Genomic DNA, 21396 nt, shown 5'->3' on the forward strand with positions numbered 1-21396 from the left:
CATCCGAGCCGCATCCGCGGAGGTGGTCCAGCAGTACTTATAATTTATGCACTAAAGCATTATTCTTCCAATGATCAGAAAGCACTCAGGGTGGTATATTATGGACCCTTCATTATAAATACGGGTCCAGTTCGGTACAAAAGATCAGACAAAAACAGCTGAAACAGCTCCCAGCCGATTTTACAGTATTCACCAACCAGAGGCCATCACCGAGAGCCCGGACCTGGAGAAGCTTGGGTGGGCAAATGAGATTATTTTTAGTATCGGAATATTTGGTGATATGAAATTACAAACGAAGTAAACAGAAGTCTAATAATAAAAGTTTATTTGTCTTTTCCTACAATATATCATTAACATTTCCCCAACCAGGATACTGAGTCAATCAGGTCTGCAAACTCGCCCCAGCGCCGAAATTTAAAAGTTTCAGACGAAATCAGCGCCTCTAGTGTCAAGATTGTCAGGTCTACAAGTGTGGTATAAGATTATTGCATTCAGTGGAAAATAGAAAATAGAAATAGTAGGCCCTATATATTGGCTCCGAGGTTGGCTGGTAGTATGAAGTGCCCACCAACTGTTATGACGTTTGTCTGTAGAATGCCTAGTATTGCAACTCTCCATATAAGCATTACACGTCTCCTGGGATTCTTCACACATGTTTTGGTTCACACGTGTCACGCTCGTTCACACTGTTCTGGACTGTCCGAAGTGCAGGCGGCTCTATCACTTTCAGGCCTCCCGGCCATTTAGAGTCGTTTTGAGAATTATTAGGTTCATGCACTCACTACCGTGAGACGTGAGACGTGACACGTGAAATGTGACAAGGTGACTTCTATAAAGCTTTAGCTCTAGTGTTACATGACCGCGGGTTACTTGAAATCTGGGTAGATATTGTAACAAAATCGAAATTAATCTCGTATATTAAAAGTCATCGTATTAACGTCGCATCCAGGATGTGACTTTGTCCTCGAAAAAGCGATGTACAGAATAACCCAAAAGACCGGAGTCATAAGGCGAGGATAGGGAACAACTCACAGAGCGCGTTTTCTAGAGTCAAGTATCTGGCTATCAAGAGTTTCCAGTCACATTTACACGTTCAGAACAGAATTACTCTTGCATCAAGCGTTCAAGCTCTTCGGCGTGCGATTCGCGCATCTTTTTCAGGACCATTTTCTTGTTGTTGTCCATTTCGTATAGCTCTTGCCAGTTTCCCGGTTCCGCATCGGACTGCTTGTTCATTTCTGCTTGCAAAGATTCCCTTTTCGCCTCATATTCCATGTTCAATTCTTCCCATTTCTGGGCAATTTTGACGTTTTTGGCCTCGCCACCGTCTACTTTCGGTGGTCCAGATTCATACTTGTATTCAGTCATATTTCTGAAGAAAAAGACAGAGAGATATAATATTATTTGTTCTTGATAAAAGGGACCTCTCATAGCTACCCAAGTACTAGTTGAAAGATTCAGGATGTATAACTGCAGTAGTGGATTGGTGAAGGACGATCAGGATGACGCGTCGACCAACAACCTACTCGCGAAAGGAGAAGCTATAGGCCTACCTGAAATATGTGGTCCTTGATATCGTATACTCACTTGCTTTGAGACCCTGGGGAAGAGAACCAGACTAACCGCATACGGACTGCACTGACCGAGCCAGAACAAACCAGGTGTGACATTTGGCCTGCAGTCATCGATTATGTTATCTATTTTTTGCATGCACTTGTTGTTAGTACTGTGTGGCAATAAAAACACTAACCTTCTTGATAAGTCCCTCGGTTTTTTTATAGTGATTTATTCAAATGTTGATGAGTCATCACAACAGCTAGAATTTGATGGGCGGATTTTAGTGCGTCACAATGTCTAATGTCCAATTGCGTCACTGGTTTTCATACAAAAAAAAAAGTTATTGAGAATCAAAAGTAGGACATGTTTTTCTTGACACGTAGTGTAGATATCAATATCGCTCGTCGACCCATTAACCTACCCCGACTGACCACAATGTATCGCCACAGACCGTCTGTCACAGCTTATCCCACTAAAGCATCCTAAACTTCAGGCCAACACTCGGCACACATTCCAGAGTCTTATGCGAGGGTAGGAACATACGACTGATTCTGGTATTCGAGGATGATCCCCGACCCCCCCCCCCCCCGCCCCATCCAAATTTGTCGACCTCCTGCATGGGTCTACTATTATATTTGTACCTACCTTGTGTGAGAATATGGGATTTGGTCACTGGCGGCAGCTTTTGCCAACAATATGATAGTCCCTCAGAAATAAAATCACGAACATGTGTATACCTTGCTGATGGTATACTGGTATACCCAGAGCGACCACCCATAGCATAGGAGTCGATGATTACACATTTTGCATAATAATATAATGTCAGGTTGGCCAATTACCTATCACTCATTCACTGCTGGGCTCATGGTGAACAGTACTGACCAGGAGGCGTCTTTGGAAGGGGACCCGTATTCGCCATTGCTTGGGGATGAAAGTTAATGGCCCTTGTGTTCAGTTGGGTTGATCCTGACGTAATCAGGTGGTTTAAATATACTCCGCCTCTCGTTATTTCCTTAGAGGAAGATATTTCAAACGAGGTAGGAGTATATTAAAGACCTGATCTCAGATGACTCATGACCGGGTGTTCCGCATCCTGAGGAAATCAGAGGTTTGATGATCGCTTCTGTGTGCAGGGCCGGAGAAGCGAACATTAACCCCTGATCTCAGGATGTTCCGCTGCACCAAACTCGCCCGGTGCCGAAATTTAAAAATTCGTTGCGAGGAACGAATCAGCGCCTCTAGTATCAAGATTACCGGCTCCCCGTTCTCCAGCGTTCCGGAACAGTCGAACACGTTCCCGAGTCTCGAACGGGTTAGTGCTGTTGTCATAGCTACCCCACCGAAACCACGGGAAAACCCGGCCGATGTAACAGTAACAAATGCCTGGAGAAAGTGTCCGGCCCTATTGTATTCTGCAATATGGTTCTATAGAGACCCTGACCGTCAATAGCTTGGAGATTGAAGCGCATAATAGAATCCTTTGTTTCCCGGGCATTCTATCCTGGGACATTTTAAACTTACACACCGGCAAGTTATTTTCGTCAACAAACAGCGCGATAAGACGAGGTAGGTGGGATTTGGGAACAGGAACGGTTCCCGAACGCGTTCTCGCGTGTTCGACTCCTTCGAGAACACCGTTCTTGGTTCGAGAACGTGGAGTCGAATACACCCACGGAGAGCACTGCCCCACAGCGCCCTCTTTACTCAGTGGGAGATACTGAAAACATGGCGGAGATTAGCCAAGCCACTCGTTATGCGTCGATGGTTATGGGCGCAATATTCCTTCTTTCGGGGACTGTCAAGTTGATAAATATCAACAATGATGTCTACACGTTTATGGTCAGTCTTCTGAATCTTCCTTTTAGCGTGATCTCCCCTTGTTACCGAGATAACTACCTCTGTTTGGGAGATGTTGGAATCTATGGGATGCCAATTACGACAAAATTGCAGGGCGCTGCAGTACACAGCTCAACAGTCCTGCACAACAGGGGCTTCACATACTCAATCATAACGATGACGCAAAGGAGCATGGCGTGTGTGCCTTGCTTGCAGAGTTGTGCACCTTGCTTGCAGAGTTGTGTGCCTTGCTTGTAGAGTTGTGCTTCCTCTCCCCCCTCTCCCCCTCCCCAGGCCCCACCCCCCATCTTTGAATCTGCCTTCCACTTCTTCCTGGCTGAAGTGTAATAAATCTCTAATTCCTGCTTTCAGAGTGCTGAATTCAAGAAGTTTGCCTCCGTCTTCCCTTTCCGGCCGATGGGAATAAAGCCATCCCCCTCAGTATTCAAGACAGCTGTTGGTATCGCAGAAGTAATACCTGCTTTGATACTGATTTTTGGATCAACTCGTTTAAAGAAATACGCCATCTTTGTTTTGATCATCATCATGGTTGGAGCAATGCAGACCTTATTTTGTCTGAAAGAATTTACCCAGGTTAGTCAATAAGAAAGGATGTGTAGTATTTTTAATCTTGCCTGCATGTTGAATAGTCACTTAAACAAATAATTGGCTCCAAAGAGGTGGCAACCTCTAGCAGTGAAGGTGTCGAACTTAATCTGATCATCGTCAAAATCTGACATCATTTAAATGAGACATAGAAAGGATGGTTCCATATGACGCATCTGAGGCCCTTGGCCATTTGTTGTCCAGCTGTTGTGCCACTCAACAAGTGACAAGGGACAAGAAGAACACTATGTTACCAATGTATACAGTATAATGTCCTCCCTTCTCTTCAGGTATTGGTGCCATTTTCCCACCTTCTCATCCTCATCTGGATCCTGTTCTCCTACAATCATGATCTCAAAGGCACCAAGCAGGACTAGACATCAACTGGAGACAGATCATCAAGTCAACTTTCCATGAACATTCGAATTATATCACAAGTGAACTTCTCTTTCAAAGACACTCCTTCAGAGTTCAACAAATACTGTCCTTTATAAGGATTTTACACGTGGAGCCTACTGATAACATCATGACCATTTGTTTTTAGCAGTGGGTTGAGTGTCCTGGCCCTTTCTGTGTACAGAATTATTTACATTGTGTATTTACAAAACTGCTATGTACAGAATTGCGTGCAATCAGTACTGTATTATGTCAATAAGTTCAATGAAGTGCATATTTCGTAAGGGGTCGTACTTTAAGTAAGTAAATTTTCAGGATCCCTCTTTCCTCTATACGCAAAATATCTTTCAAAATGTACAGCGTGCACAAGTGACCCACTGATTTCTTGCTCTCTGCTTCACCCTCAGATGTGTCGCACTTTAAGAATGACCTCTTTATCAAAAATCTGTCAGACATTTGGGGGAGTTGCCAGTTTAAACTGGTGCAGTATTAAGTAACGTCACATTGGGTGACTTTGAACCCCTCCCCCAGGAAGACTTTTTGTGATGAGAAACATGTAGCCTACTGTTCAAAGTTAGCCCATTGTTCAAAGTGAGTTCTTTTACGTTGTGGGTGTGACTAATCTCCAGTTTTATCATATTATGATAAAACTGGAGATTTTTCGGAGCAGTCAACTCCAGAGCCAAGGTGAGGCAACATGGCATCGATAGGATGTGCTCTTACTAGGCACCACTGAGTCCGTAGCTTTCTTGATGTCATATCTGAAGCTGACCCCATATATAAGTTGGCCACCCGCTGCCCCACAACAGCTCCTCCACCAGAGGCCCTGATCAGGAAAGAGACGAAATGGTTGTGGTATTGACAACTTCGTGACATTTCTGCAATATGTGTACATGTATGTAATAGTATCATATTTTTGTATGTACGGAGTTGTTGTTTTGTGACATGTAATTTTGACAGTTGTTATATCCAATTTCTGATAAAAGGATCTTTTATGTTTAAATTTTGCATTGTCGAGGCTTTCTCTGCATGACTGTGAAGATGGTGGTTTGAGTTAATATACCCCGGCCAACATCAGGATATTTGGATAAGCAATATTTGTATTGACTTGAAAGATTGAAGGCAAAAGTTGTCACAACCAGGATGAAGACAATAATAGTCACAACCATGTTGAAGACAATAATAGCCACAACCAGGTTGAAGACACTATTCACAACCAGGGTCAAAGGCACTTGTAACAACCGGGTTGAAGACATAGTCACAATCAGGTTGAAGACTATAATACATGTAGTTCCAACCTAACGATCCTAGTCACAACCATGTGCCCGTCTGTCTTTATGGCATGGTCACTGCATATGTGAAGCCCAAGGCTGGTCATACTGACAAGTAATAACCTAGCCATGCCGAAGAAAAGACATCCCCTAGCCATACGTATTAAAGACAGGACATACCATGGCTGTACAAAAAGACGGGGCATGCCCTGGCCATACTGAAGACAAAATACTCCCTGGGCATATCGAAAATAAGACACGTCCTGGCCATACTTATACTGAAGACAAGACATACCCTGGGCCCGCTAAAGTCATTGGCTATCCTGGCATCCTGGCTATACTGAAGTCAAGTTTGAGCTAGCCATACACAGGATATGTGTAAATGTATGTAATAGTATCATATTTTTGTATGTACGGAGTTGTTGTTTTGTGAAATGTAATTTTGACAGTTGTTATATCCAATTTCTGATAAAAGGATCTTTTATGTTTAAATTTTGCATTGTCGAGGTTTTCCCTGCATGACTGTGAAGATGGTGGTTTGAGTTAATAACCCCGGCCAACATCAGGATATTTGGAATAGCAATATTTGTATTGACTTGAAAGATTGAAGGCAAAAGTTGTCACAACCAGGTTGGAGACAATAATAGTCACAACCATGTTGAAGACGCTATTCACAACCCAGGTCAAAGGCACTAGTAACAATTGGGTTGAAGACATAGTCACAACCAGGTTGAAGACAATAATAGTTTCAACCGACCCTAGTCACAACCATGTGCACGTCTGTCTTTATGGCATGGTCACTGCATATGTGAAGCCCAAGGCTGGTCATACTGACAAGTAATAACCTAGCCATACCGAAGAAAAGACATCCCCTAGCCATACATATTAAAGACAGGACATACCATGGCTATACAAAAGACGGGGCATGCCCTGGCCATACTGAAGACAAAATACTCCCTGGGCATATCGAAAATAAGACACATCCTGGCCATACTTATACTGAAGACAAGACATACCCTGGTCCCGCTAAAGTCACTGCCAATCATCCTGGCTATACTGAAGTCAAGTTTGAGCTAGTCGTACACCTGCCATACTCCTGGAACCAGCGCCAGGCTTTAGGAATTAACCTGATTCTTTAGTATATTTGTACCTGTCCCTAAAGTTTGAGCTTCAGCATAAACATAATGATGCCGTTGCGTAGGGAGTCTTTCACACAGCTGTAACGACATGAGACATTTTCTTTTCCCTGGTCATGCAACTGCATGAAACAAGCATGAAAAGAGATCGACCGTTTTGAGGCTGATTTTGTTTGTTTGCGTATGAAATAATGTAATCTAAGTTACGCAATCACGAATCAGTAACGGACGAAGGTTTAGAGGTGTGATATCGCTTTAAAGATACGAACATTTTGCCTGATATCAAATTCGATGATATGAAAAGGAGTCCAGGTGGTGTTTTCATTCACGGCACAATCAAAATGGCAGGACACAAAATCGACGGGTTCCTGTGGTGGGCTGTATTGGTCCTTGCAGTTAGCATATCGGTCACCAATGCTATCGAAATAAAAGATGATTGTGACCCAGATTCCGAGATTTGCGTCAACGCGATTGATACGGAAGACACACTACCTGACGGTATGGCTGTGACAAGAAAAGAAATGAACGTTTTACTAAAGGATTTAACGAAGATACGGCGACATAAACATACCACCCTCAAAATAGCCGAGAGAACATCTGAGAGGGACAAGGATGTCGCTAAGATGCAGCAAGAAATTGCGTCTCTGAAAAGTGTCGTAGCATCACTGGAGGCGAAAGTTCTGGCTGTGATCATATGTGATCCATGTGGAACAGTCACACCAGGTAGGTGTTCATTCATGGTCCGGTGTGTGCTTACATACCGTATCAGCGCACCTCAGGAAAATCATCGTATTCCAGTGTCCGGCTACGGATTAAGGTACATGGCTATATACACCAAAGACCTAAGGTTAAAGTGTTCATGTACATCCACTATTGATTATTCAGCGCACTTTGTCTCCGAGAACAAAAAAAAAATCGGTCTTGCGGGGAATCGGTTAACACTTTTATGAAATTCTCCTCATACTTTTCAGACATCTTCTCGTGTGCCTCGTCTCCATGCCAAGGTCACAGCACCTGCCTTGAAGCCTTTGGTCCAACCAATTACACCTGCACATGCGCACCCGGGTTCACCGGAGACAGATGCGAAAACGATGTGGACGAATGCCAGCTCTCACCCTGCGCAAACGGAGCGACCTGCAACAACGAGATTGGCAGCTTCCAATGCGCATGTCAACCGGGATACACAGGGAACCTCTGCGATGTTGATATTGACGAGTGTGAATCTAATCCATGTTTAGGAGGCGCAACCTGCTTTGATTTAGTCAACGGCTTCCGGTGTTCATGTCCCTCTGGTTTCGCTGGGTTGTTTTGCGAGACGAACTTAGACGACTGTTGCGATGCCCCGTGTCAAAATGGTGGCATTTGTATCGATGGCAACAACACGTATTCCTGCCTCTGTGCACCAGGATTCGAAGGCCCTGACTGTGAAATGGAGACAGACGAATGCAGATCGAATCCTTGCAGAAATAATGCGACTTGCTTAGATGGGCCCGGATTGTATTCGTGCCTGTGTCCGAGTGGATACTCCGGTCTTGATTGTGAATTGGAAACAGACGAGTGCGCATCAACCCCTTGTCAAAATAATGCTACCTGCCAAGACCAAGTTGGTGGTTACTCGTGCGTCTGTCCTCCCGGTTTCACTGGGGTTCATTGTGGAACTGACATCAACGAATGCGCGTCAACCCCTTGTCAAAATAATGCTACCTGCCAAGACCAAGTTGGTGGTTACTCGTGCGTCTGTCCTCCCGGTTTCAGTGGGGTTCATTGTGGAACTGACATCAACGAATGCGCGTCAAGCCCTTGTCAAAATGGTGGTAGCTGCCAAGACAAAGTTGGTGGTTACTTGTGCGTCTGTCCTCCCGGTTTCAGTGGGGTTCATTGTGGAACTGACATCAACGAATGTGCGTCTAGCCCTTGTCAAAACAATGCCACTTGCAATGACCAAGTTGGTGGTTACTCGTGCGTCTGTCCTCCCGGTTTCACTGGGGTTCATTGTGGAACTGACATCGACGAATGCGCTTCTAGCCCTTGTCAAAACAATGCCACTTGCAATGACCAAGTTGGTGGTTACTCGTGCGTCTGTCCTCCCGGTTTCAGTGGGGTTCATTGTGGAACTGACATCAACGAATGCGCGTCTAGCCCTTGTCAAAACAATGCCACTTGCAATGACCAAGTTGGTGGTTACTCATGCGTCTGTCCTCCCGGTTTCAGTGGGGTTCATTGTGGAACTGACATCGACGAATGCGCTTCTAGCCCTTGTCAAAACAATGCCACTTGCAATGACCAAGTTGGTGGTTACTCATGCGTCTGTCCTCCCGGTTTCAGTGGGGTTCATTGTGGAACTGACATCAACGAATGCGCGTCTAGCCCTTGTCAAAACAATGCCACTTGCAATGACCAAGTTGGTGGTTACTCGTGCGTCTGTCCTCCCGGTTTCAGTGGGGTTCATTGTGGAACTGACATCGACGAATGCGCGTCAAGCCCTTGTCAAAATGGTGGTAGCTGCCAAGACAAAGTTGGTGGTTACTCGTGTGTCTGTCCTCCCGGTTTCATTGGGGTTCATTGTGCAACTGACATCAACGAATGCGCGTCTAGCCCTTGTCAAAACAATGCCACTTGCAATGACCAAGTTGGTGGTTACTCATGCGTCTGTCCTCCCGGTTTCACTGGGGTTCATTGTGGAACTGACATCGACGAATGCGCTTCTAGCCCTTGTCAAAACAATGCCACTTGCAATGACCAAGTTGGTGGTTACTCGTGCGTCTGTCCTCCCGGTTTCAGTGGGGTTCATTGTGGAACTGACATCGACGAATGCGCTTCTAGCCCTTGTCAAAACAATGCCACTTGCAATGACCAAGTTGGTGGTTACTCGTGCGTCTGTCCTCCCGGTTTCAGTGGGGTTCATTGTGGAACTGACATCAACGAATGCGCGTCAAGCCCTTGTCAAAACAATGCCACTTGCAATGACCAAGTTGGTGGTTACTCGTGCGTCTGTCCTCCCGGTTTCACTGGGGTTCATTGTGGAACTGACATCGATGAATGCGCTTCTAGCCCTTGTCAAAATGGTGGTAGCTGCCAAGACAAAGTTGGTGGTTACTTGTGCGTCTGTCCTCCCGGTTTCAGTGGGGTTCATTGTGGAACTGACATCAACGAATGCGGTTCTAGCCCTTGTCAAAATGGTGGTAGCTGCCAAGACCAAGTTGGTGCTTATTCCTGCGTCTGTCCGCCTGGTTTCAGTGGTGTCCATTGTGGCATCAACATCGATGAGTGCGCTTCCACACCTTGTCAAAATGGTGGTAGCTGTTTGGATGGTATAGCGTCCTATTTATGCAGGTGTCCAGGTGGTTTCACAGGCGATGAATGTCAAATTGATACAGATGAATGTGCCTCCGGCCCTTGTCAAAATGGTGGTAGTTGTTTGGATGGTATCGCGTCCTATTCATGCAGTTGTCCAGCTGGTTTCACAGGTGATAGATGTCAAACTGATGTCGATGAATGCGCCTCCGGCCCTTGTCAAAATGGTGGTAGTTGCTTGGATGGTATCGCATCCTATTCATGCAGTTGTCCAGCTGGTTTCACAGGCGATGAATGTCAAACTGATATAGATGAATGTGCCTCCGGCCCTTGTCAAAATGGTGGTAGTTGCTTGGATGGTATCGCGTCATATTTATGCAGTTGTCCAGCAGGTTTCACAGGCGACGATTGTCAAATTGATGTAGACGAATGTGCCTCTAAACCATGTCAAAATGGGGGAAGTTGCTTGGATGGTATCGCGTCCTATTCATGCAGTTGTCCGACTGGATTCACAGGCGATAGATGTCAAACTGATGTAGATGAATGCGCCTCCAACCCCTGTCAAAATGGTGGTAGTTGCTTGGATGGTATCGCGTCCTATTCATGCAGTTGTCCAGCTGGTTTCACAGGCAATAGATGTCAAACTGATGTAGATGAATGCGCCTCCAACCCCTGTCAAAATGGTGGTAGTTGCTTGGATGGTATCGCGTCCTATTCATGCAGTTGTCAAGCTGGTTTCACAGGCGACGATTGTCAAACTGATATAGATGAATGCGCCTCCAACCCCTGTCAAAATGGTGGGAGTTGCTTGGATGGTATCGCGTCCTATTCATGCAGTTGTCAAGCTGGTTTCACAGGCGACGATTGTCAAACTGATACAGATGAATGCGCCTCCAACCCCTGTCAAAATGGTGGGAGTTGCTTGGATGGTATCGCGTCCTATTCATGCAGTTGTCAAGCTGGTTTCACAGGCGACGATTGTCAAACTGATATAGATGAATGCGCCTCCAACCCTTGTCAAAATGGTGGGAGTTGCTTGGATGGTATCGCGTCCTATTCATGCAGTTGTCCGACTGGTTTCACAGGCGATGATTGTCAAACGGATGTAAATGAATGCGCCTCCAACCCTTGTCAAAATGGTGGGAGTTGCTTGGATGGTATCGCGTCCTATTCATGCAGTTGTCAGACTGGTTTCACAGGCGATGATTGTCAAACTGATGTAGATGAATGCGCCTCCAACCCCTGTCAAAATGGTGGTAGTTGCTTGGATGGTATCGCGTCCTATTCATGCAGTTGTCCGACTGGTTTCACAGGCGATGATTGTCAAACTGATGTAGATGAATGCGCCTCCAACCCCTGTCAAAATGGTGGTAGTTGCTTGGATGGTATCGCGTCCTATTCATGCAGTTGTCCGACTGGTTTCACAGGCGATGATTGTCAAACTGATGTAGATGAATGCACCTCCAACCCTTGTAAAAATGGTGGTAGTTGCTTGAATGGTATCGCGTCCTATTCATGCAGTTGTCCAGCTGGTTTCACAGGCGATAGATGTCAAACGGATGTAGATGAATGCGCCTCCAACCCCTGTCAAAATGGTGGTAGTTGCTTGGATGGTATCGCGTCCTATTCATGCAGTTGTCCAGCAGGTTTCACTGGCGACGATTGTCAAATTGATACAGATAAATGTGCCTCTAAACCATGTCAAAATGGGGGAAGTTGCTTGGATGGTATCGCGTCCTATTCATGCAGTTGTCCAGCTGGTTTCACAGGCGATGATTGTCAAACTGATGTAGATGAATGCGCCTCCAACCCCTGTCAAAATGGTGGTAGTTGCTTGGATGGTATCGCGTCTTATTCATGCAGTTGTCCGACTGGTTTCACAGGCGATGAATGTCAAATTGATACAGATGAATGTGCCTCCAACCCTTGTCAAAATGGTGGGAGTTGCTTGGATGGTATCGTGTCCTATTCATGCAGTTGTCCAGCTGGTTTCACAGGCGACGATTGTCAAACTGATATAGATGAATGTGCGTCTCGCCCTTGTCAAAACGGTGGCCTCTGCGTTGATGAGGTGAATGGGTACCGCTGTTTGTGTAATCCGGGATTCGGCGGCACACACTGTGAGACAGGTGAGTGAGACCATTCCTTTGAAAAAGAGTGGTTTAGATAACTAATATACATTCATTACATGTTGATCGAGAGAAAAATATGTATAAACGACAAATAAAGTAACTAATTAATGAGCATTTCCCTCACAACCATGTAACTTTGTAATGTTTGAGTCTGCTGCTCCACTTCCAGCACGAGTCGATTGTGATTCCAGTCCTTGTATGAATGGCGCCACCTGTGCCGGCGTGCTCGGCTCTGATGGATGGTTCACCTACCAGTGCACATGCGCAGCGGGATTCACGGGGAAAGACTGCCAAACCGGTAATGATGTTTTTAGAACATGACAACTTCGTGCCACAGTGAAATTTTGAAATTTGTAATAAAGAGGAAAGGATGTCCTCAAGTGGACGTTTTGAGTGTTACCCAAGCCTGCTGTAGTGTAAGTTGTAAATGCATTTTAAAACATTTGCCATTTTCACACGCAGTATCTTTTACTTCCACAATGGCTTCGATAGTAGTCGCAAGACTCAGCCCAAAATCGGTAAAAATTTGGTTTTTCGTATGTGATTGAAATAAACCAAATACCTTGAAGGCAGTATGTATGGTAAGGTGGTAAAATTCTCATAGCGCCGGCACAATTGTAGCCTCTGCTGTGTAAAAAGCAGCTGGCATGCACACAAAGGTCACTGAGGATAATTGTACCACGTTACCTTACCAGATAACGGCAGAGAAATATGGAAACTTTCGTTTTGGGCAAACTATCCATTTTCGTTTTAGCTGCCGGTAAATGCGCCTCTGCTCCGTGTCAGAATGGCGGGACCTGTACTGATGGCGGTGGGTCCTATACCTGTGATTGCGTTACAGGTCACAGGGGTGACAATTGCCAAGAGAGTGAGTACATTAGATCAAAGATACCGCGGCTGTCATTGCTGGCGAATTTCGCTCTGGTGTTGTTTAGTAAGCTGGTGATCATCTTTAAGCCGCTAGATGTCGGGTTGGTATTTACCTCTAATTCGCTAGATGGCGGTGTGGTAATGGAAGTAACAACCTCTACCTTCGACAGCGTCGCCCGCACAAACATCAGCACCCACTTCACAATGATGTTCATACCGACTAACCGGCGGTGAACGCCAATCCCAGATTACGCTGCACAACGCCGGAAGATCGGCATGGATGACGTTAATAACATTTCCTCATTTCGGCCAAACATTGTTCGACATCGCTGTCACTAATTGAGTATGAAGTGAAAAGCACTTCATGTTGAGTTGGTGACGTTGATTGCTTTCTTGTTTTTAGAATGCATGTTTTGGAACTGGGACGAGCAATGCGGTGGAATAGTGGGTAGAAGGTCAGTTTTTGGTAAGTTAGATAAATTGAAAGTCATTACACCAAAACGAGCGATTTTTGTCGCTGCGACCTGCGATCATGATCACATGCGACAGAAATCTCTCGTTGCTGGTGTTTGTGACATGAATCAGGGAACAGATCCGATCAATATCAACTTTTCCACTAATCTCCTTCTCGACTGAGGTCAATACTTTGGCGTCGAGCTGCATCCAAAGCCCCGATCATGATATTTAAGATGATGAATTATTGCACTGCAGGATTATGATTGATTTTTTGGAATGTAGGAAAATATGTTATTATTGACTTTGTATTAACTAAACAATGAATTGCTTTTTGTACTCTATCCACATCAAATAATGTATATACATGTAGTTAGATGTTTCTTTCAAAATTATTCTATCAATACAACGGGAGAACACAGGTTTAACAGATTGATGAACCGTTGGTGCTGGCTGCCTCATCAAACATATAAGCCAAAACCGAAGCGGCAGCGGAGGCTCGGGACGAAATGGCAGCTCCACCCGAGTGGCGTCTGATGACACAACAAAACCGAAAAAAACCAAACTATAAACACTGAAATGTGATTTCGACCGCTGTTTTACTGCTTCCATAGTTTGCACAAACCCGGTTACGGCTGCTAAACCGCTACCGCCTAAATGTGGCACGCTGTAACCAAGGTGTTTTAGAATTACTACTCCTGATAAACATGTCTTTGACCCTTTTCAGGTGATGTGGTTAGCAAAGTGAAGAGATTCATGTTTGGTAACTAATTCAATACATCTCGGAATTAAGCCATTGATGAGCCAGTGACATCCTTTCTCAATATGCTGATTCATTACGTGGGAGGTAAAATGTCTTCATTAGAGAGTGACACTTTTTTTATGTATATTAAAAATTGCTCATCTCATCGTATATTGAACTGTCCGTGAGTGTATTTATATACTTCACTACTAACTTCCCTTTGCATTATAATTGTTCATTGAGACATTTGAATACAAAATGCCAACTAAAAGCATACCGCCAGGCCAATCACAGAAAAATATCTCAAACCAACACCTTTCAATTCTTGCGGAATACAACCGACAAAAATCATTTGATGAGTTTCATTTCAAAAGTGATTTATCCAGGCTGCTTAACCCGTACCTTTCCCCGACTGCCCTTTAAACATATCTCTCACCTACGTGTGAGCTCACAAACTGAAAGCAACATGTCCTTGGCCTCTTGCCTGTAAAAAGGCATCGTACAGCCATAGACGATAAAGTTACAGCAATAATTGATGACGCTCACTTGGTTCATCATGTTGGCTACGTAGAATATGAACTGGATGTACATTGGGTCCTGATTTCCTGATTGTAAAGGTCCGTCCCAGTAGGCCTTCAGGGCCACGGGTGGGGTGAGAAATATCACATATAACGACGAAACCAACATCAGAGAAGCGATGACCTTGCTGTCTCCTTTTACCGCCATCTTTGATTTCTTTCCATCAATTTTGCGTCGTGAGCGAAATATACCCAATAGTGTTAAAGTGTTGGCAATGAAAATTAAGACACATGGTAAATAGTTGAACAACACCGCGTCAAGTTGCCACATAATCGCGGCAATTTGGCCACTGTCCCCGCGAACGTACATGCAGATTGCTCTGCCAATATCGGTGATGTGGTCAATGAGGAATAAGCGATGAACGCTGGCGCAGAGGCAAGCGATGTTGATCCCAAATATGACATAGGATCTTATCCTGGACGTGATTCTAACCCGCTGCAGGGGAAACCAAACGATGAACGTTCTTTCCAAAGAAAAGGCAACAATAATCCATGCCGATATCAACTGGAAGAGCAGGATACTAAATGCGATTATCTTGCATGAAATTCGAGAATAAATCATAAGGTCAAATGAATGGGCACCGTTTGTGATAATAGGTAGGCCGTTAACTAGCCACTGAACGAAACCTAACACTAGAATATACCCGGTGTCGGAGACGGCCAGGCAACTCAAGTACTGGACTGCTGCGTCCGCACGATGGCGAGTCCTCATAAAAATGACGAAAGATAGACCGTTCCCCACGACTCCTGTGCTGAGGACAACAAGCACACCGTAACCTTGAAGCAACCGCAAGACGCGCTGTACCTGGTACAGGGCCGACGCCCATTCTGACATCACAGGGTCGATGGTGTGGCTAATCATTGCTGACGATGCCATCGCATGTGAACCAGTAAATGAAGTCAAAAACGTCGCCCTAGTCTGTTATCGTTCGGTTTATCAATTCAAATGTAGTCTACGAAAGGGATGACGTGTCCAAGTGCTATCCATTATAACCGCAGAGAACAGTGAGGTGTGAATGTGTCCTTCTGAATGATCCGTGTTAGGTTGTCTGTACGCGGCGAAGACACTTCGTTAAGTTCCCTCGCAGTTCACGGTATATCTCAAATAATGTTGATACAGACAAGCTTTGGCACAATTTGATGAAATCACCTCATCAAGCGCTTCGTCTTTATTCATCAAGGACCAGGTAACAAGTGATGAAAAGATTACAAACTATTTGAATATGTTGTTGTAATTAGTCATGAATAGACTCAATATTTGTAGAGACCAGCCTTTGGGAATAACGCGATATCGTGAAATAAGCTCAGACGATTGATCTGACTTTGTTCATCAATGCCAATACACGGCAAAGCGATGACCAATAGTGCAGTGTGTAATAAGTCAATAATAGACTAGGTATTAATAGTGACCAGCTTTTTGTGATATCTATAGTTCGATGACTGTTTGACTGATTATGCGAAAGAGTATTCGTCCAGTCGAAATCAGTAACCTTCCGCATATGGCCACGTTCATCCTATCTTGGTAAAGTTAAAGTCGCAACTCTACCTGTCGATCTGTAACCCGACTTGCAGACCTACTAAACTTTCTACTGACTCCTGCTGGTGTTCTTTGCCGGCAAACTGATAGGAATATATGCTTGGCCTCTTGGCGATAGAAAGGCATCGTACAGCCGTAAACGATAAAGTTACAGCAATAATTGGTGACGCTCACTTGGCTTAGCATGTAAGTTACGTAAAAGATGAATTGTACATAGGTCGGGTCTCGGCTCTGCGACCGTAATGGTCCGTCCCAGTATGTCCACATTGCCGAGGGCGGGGTAAGGAACACCACGTAAAGCGTGGAAACCAACATCAAGGACACAATGACTCTGCCATCTCCCTTCACCTTGCCCTGCTTTCCGTCGATTTTGCGCCGAGAGCGAAATATTCCAAACAAAGTGGAAACATTGGCGACAAAAATTAAGGCGCATGGTAAATAGTTGTACATGATTGTATCTATTTGCCATACGATCGTTCCTGTTAGATTGTCTTCACCAGGATTGTAGTCACAGAGTGTGCCGCCAATATCGGTGATTAACTCCGAGAGAAACAGGCGGTGGACGCTGGCGCAGAGGCAAGCGACGCTGGTTCCACTGATTACGTAAAGGCGGGTTTTCGAGGTGATGTTGACCCGCCGTAGTGGCAACCAGACGATGAACGTTCTCTCCAAGGAGAACGCTACAATAATCCAGGCTGAAAGTAACTCAAAAAGTAGGATCGAAAAAGCAATGATCTTGCAGGAGGCCAGAGAATAAGTCATCAGGTTCAACGAAGTGGCGCCATTAGTAATAGTCGGTAAACTAGCTGCCAACCACTGGACGAGGCCGAAAGCAAGAATACAGCCAGTGTCCGAGACGGCGAGACAACTCAAGTACTGGACTGCTGCGTCCGCCCGGTGCCGTGTTCTGATGAATATGACGAAGGATAGCGCGTTTCCCAACACGCCAGCGGTGTAGGTGACAAGAGCAGCGTAGCCTTGCAGGAACCAGAGAATACGCTGTATTTGTTCCAGCGCCGAAGCCCATTCTGACGTTACATAGTCAACTGAGGAGGTCATTCTCGATCAGTGCGCCACCTACTAGGAAGCTTGCTTTCGGGTTTTTTGCATGGATTTATGTTCATAGAGATTAGATAGGCATGATACTTGGCGTTACAAAGCTTGACAAAGGATTGCCATCTCCAAGATGGCCACCGCAAATGAGCGGGGATTTTTGTAGGTCGCAGCGATAAAAACTGCTCGTTTGCGGGCAGTTAATTGGTGATATTTTGAATGGAATGTAGAACAATGACTTCCAATCCATAAAACCTACCGAAATCGACCTTGCCTACCGCACTGTTCATCCCAGATCCAAAAAGAAAGCAATCAAAGCCAATGAGCCAATGAGCCAACGTGAAACGTTACTCCCAGATGACCGTGAAACCAACGAATTGTTGACGAAGATCATTTGTATACGAGCCTTGCCCCTCAGTCCGCCTGGCTAGGATCTTTGATAATAGTCTACTTGGGAACCTGTCCGTCGCCACTTGCTGTCGTGTGAGTCCAAACGTGAGGCCGGCGGAACCAGAGACTGCTTCTATGTAAGGGAGAGCAACACATGGCGATCGTACTTGATTCAGCCAGCACATGAAGGATTTCATAAACATCCGCCGGTAAACTTTCGACTCGATCATCAGCGCAGTTGAAAGTTGAATAGCATAGCTGTAATAGAATCAGCTATCTATAGATGCATTTTCTCTTGTTGTTCTTATATGAAATAAAATAGCTACCTTTGACGAGAGTACATACTGTAGTTGAGTTGGTATTTTGAGCAGCTCTGTTCAAATCAGGGACCGAAATAATCCTAACGCTGAAGAGCACTGCAACACTGAAGAGCAAAATAGAGTTAGTTTGTCATCAGGCAACGAATTCGTTGACGCTGATAAGGAAATATTGGAACCGTGGTCTTGATTGATATATGTCGCATGGGTCACTTGGAATGAAGTGGTTTTAGCGGCTTCAGACACCGGTAAAGTCTGCAAGCATACGAGATGAAATTGTATTGAATTGAAACCCATTTGTCAATGAGTAGCAGCCGAAAACACGAATAGTTCACCAATGCAGAGTCTTTCAAATAGTTTTATTTGAAAGGCTCTGAACAATGCAAGGACAGTAGACACAAATGGTAAACAGAAATTCTTTGATGGCCCGTCAAAAATTCTCTAACAAATCAGTGATGGGCCCATGTGCTTCCAGCAACGATTCTCAACTTCTCTTCAACGAGAATCTCCATCCTATACCACAATCAATGATGGGTCCATGGTAGATACGACCAAGTGTTTCCACCAACGATGGCGATTCTATAACAGAGATTCACAATGTCTTATGTCCGAGTTGGGAAATTAACTGAAAGTGTTCGCAGACTAGACCCCCGCCACATGAGTGTATTAAAGTAATGATGCGACTTGTGCGTTGATCGTTCCGTACGAGGTGAATATCGATGTTCCACAGACTGCCAGTGGTAATATAACTCCATCATTTTGAACTTGGGTATCTCCAAGGGAGGAGCTCATGTGTCTCGCTGCCATGCTAAGGAGTCATATCGCCTGTGTATGAAGGAATAATTTCGGCAAAGCGGCGATCCTGAGGTTCTAGAATCGAACGGAATATTCTGTGTATCATAGTCACAGGGGAAACAATTCGAATCAGTTATCTTTTTCTCGTTGCATATACAAAAAACGGTCGAGGACACGCAGATTGTTTCGTTGTCGTTTCGCCTAATGGAGTAATTCGTTATTTCGTTTTGTAAGCCTGAATCAGGACCAAACAGACCAAGATGCAATCTCTGGCGATGACTGCAGGTATTTCGATAGTCTTCTTTTCAAATATGGGCGCTGACGGTTGGTTAGGAGTGGCCATTGTCGCGGTTGCGATGAAGCTGATTTTTCTCGGCGAGTGTTGCTCCATGCTGGATCACAACAGACAGGTCTACTGCGCCGGGATGGACCACCAGAACGACTTCCTTACTAGCCTCGCCACGGCAGCTAGGCACGGCGACACGGTAAAGAGTATTATAATGCAGGGCGGCAAAGTCGGCAACATCCCCAAGCAGTCCTTCGAAGGCTTCGAAACCCTCGAGAATCTGACATTGACTGACCTCAATATTTCCCACATCGCACCTGGAACTTTCAAGCGTCTGACCGGACTGAAATTACTCAAAATTTCAAAGAATTTATTGGAGACGATTCCGTCGCAGTTACCGTCTAGTTTAGTCGAATTAAACTTAGAGGACAATGTGCTAGGATTACGCGATAATGATGTCAACTGGGACAGCCTGCACGGCTTGGTGAACCTCTGCCGGCTAATCATGCCACGGAATTACATCAGGACGCTGCCGCCGAACGTGTTTGCTAAGTGTATAAATCTTAGGACGCTTGACTTGTCAGAGGGGTCTGTCACGACCGTCCTTTCGGGTGCCTTCAACGGCTTGACAAACCTTATAACGCTTCAACTTTCTCATTCGAAACTGAAACACATCGACGGAGCTGCTTTTACCGATTTACAGAATGTGAAAGTGATGAATTATAGCCACAGTCAGATGTTCAGTATAACATCCGGGATTATCGATAAGCTCTCCGAATACGCTTTAGCTGGAGTCGAAATTGATCTGTCTGGTAACCCTTGGTCGTGCAGCTGCCACATGAGGCGCACCAAGGAAAAACTGCTTGCTCTAGGACGCAGGAACCCACTCTCAAGGAGCATGAAATGTCAAACGCCACCGGAAGTGCATGGCAAGCGGATCATCATGGTTTCGATGATGCACTTCCGGTGCGTCAAACCAAAGTTTCCACCGACTTGCTGCTTTACAAACGTACAGATTGACCCGAATAAAGGCACAAATAGGAACTGTCGCGCGCAGGGTCTTCCGCCCCCTTTGGTCAAGTGCACGGCCAAAGAGGATGACGTCTTGATATGGAATCCGACACCAAAAGGACGCATGAATTTCCAAGCGTTCCGTTTTTTTAACCAAGGAAAAGAGCGCGTTTATGTGAGCTATGAATGTTTTGCGACGAATTCTGAAGGTATTGCTGAGTTAAAGTGTGACTATACAGGAAATATACCCCAACCAGTGATTGCAGCGGGCAATAATGTATGTCTGATGAGACTGCTCAACATCATCGTAGGCCTACTTTCGAGTTTGTTCATGTCCGAGTCTGTGTACCTGACCCGTCTTTCTGCTTAAATGGGCACTGGCCTTACTAGCGCCGATGGTTTTTTTCAAAAAATAAATGTTGTGTGAATTAACATTTGTCTTTTTCATATCATTCTATCATTGGGTATACGGCAAGAGTCCTGCAATGATCCAGGTACCTCATCATACCGTAAAGGCAGAAAACACAAAAGATACGTGTGCGGACGAACTGAATAGGTTTCTTCCGTTCCAGTTTCTTTAGTTTCACGAGTCCAGCAAAAGCTCCTAACATCACCGTGCGAAGTTTGAGAACTTTAATTGTGAAGGACTCGAGCTCTGGACATAATGTGCCAGGCCGCAGCTACGTGACCTCCCCCCCCCCCCCCCCTCGACGGTTAGGGACGAGGCATTTCTCCCCTTGGCCTCGGCAAATGCCGCCACGAATTTCTCGTAGGAGGCCAGTCCAATACACAAGCCAGCTCCATCACTCCAGTAGTAACAACCGGCTTCGACGCAAGTCCTTGAAAACACAGCAAAGACGAGAAATATGCATCTGGCCAGATTACGCCTCATTTTCATCCTCGTCAGCTCTCGGTTGTGAACCGGAGTATGCTATGCTGGTAGCCACTCACTGATAACGACTAATGGATAACTTTTCAATATACTCCTCCTCTCGATATTTATTTTTTGTATACGAGGTAGGTAGTAGGTAGTAACAAAAACCTGTTTCTCAGGATGCCTAATAGTGAGTTCGAGCATGGAGGGACTATTACAAACCTCCTAGGTTCGAGTGCGTTACAATTTTTATTGAACATCT

General features: G+C 45.1%; 3 protein-coding genes and 1 long non-coding RNA gene across 4 annotated transcripts; 3 read left to right on the plus strand and 1 right to left on the minus strand.

The window, feature by feature from the left end:
* Positions 1 to 308: 308 nt before the first annotated feature.
* On the minus strand, positions 309 to 1675 carry LOC135488217 (uncharacterized). The gene is made up of 2 exons (XR_010446942.1): positions 1588 to 1675; positions 309 to 1372 (listed from the first exon to the last, which is right to left on the minus strand). It is a non-coding gene; the product is annotated as an uncharacterized LOC135488217 (long non-coding RNA).
* A 1599-nt stretch (positions 1676 to 3274) lies between these two features.
* Positions 3275 to 5316, plus strand: LOC135488234 (transmembrane protein 35B-like). The gene is made up of 3 exons (XM_064772749.1): positions 3275 to 3396; positions 3766 to 3987; positions 4290 to 5316. Exons 1-3 carry the CDS (start codon positions 3283 to 3285, stop codon positions 4374 to 4376), a joined length of 423 nt encoding a protein of 140 aa, XP_064628819.1. The 5' UTR covers positions 3275 to 3282; the 3' UTR covers positions 4377 to 5316.
* A 1827-nt stretch (positions 5317 to 7143) lies between these two features.
* On the plus strand, positions 7144 to 14403 carry LOC135488609 (fibropellin-1-like). The gene is made up of 6 exons (XM_064773254.1): positions 7144 to 7525; positions 7774 to 12225; positions 12398 to 12526; positions 12983 to 13096; positions 13502 to 13564; positions 14279 to 14403. The coding sequence occupies exons 1-6, from the start codon at positions 7144 to 7146 to the stop codon at positions 14320 to 14322; spliced, it is 5184 nt and encodes a 1727-aa protein (XP_064629324.1). The 3' UTR covers positions 14323 to 14403.
* Positions 14404 to 19323: 4920 nt separating this feature from the next.
* On the plus strand, positions 19324 to 20638 carry LOC135488684 (leucine-rich repeat transmembrane protein FLRT3-like). The gene has a single exon (XM_064773361.1). It carries the CDS (start codon positions 19353 to 19355, stop codon positions 20628 to 20630), a length of 1278 nt encoding a protein of 425 aa, XP_064629431.1. The 5' UTR covers positions 19324 to 19352; the 3' UTR covers positions 20631 to 20638.
* The last annotated feature ends 758 nt before the right edge of the window (positions 20639 to 21396 follow it).

The sequence above is a fragment of the Lineus longissimus genome, chromosome 5 (assembly GCF_910592395.1).
Source record: "Lineus longissimus chromosome 5, tnLinLong1.2, whole genome shotgun sequence".
NCBI classification, from domain to species: Eukaryota; Metazoa; Nemertea; class Pilidiophora; order Heteronemertea; family Lineidae; genus Lineus; species Lineus longissimus.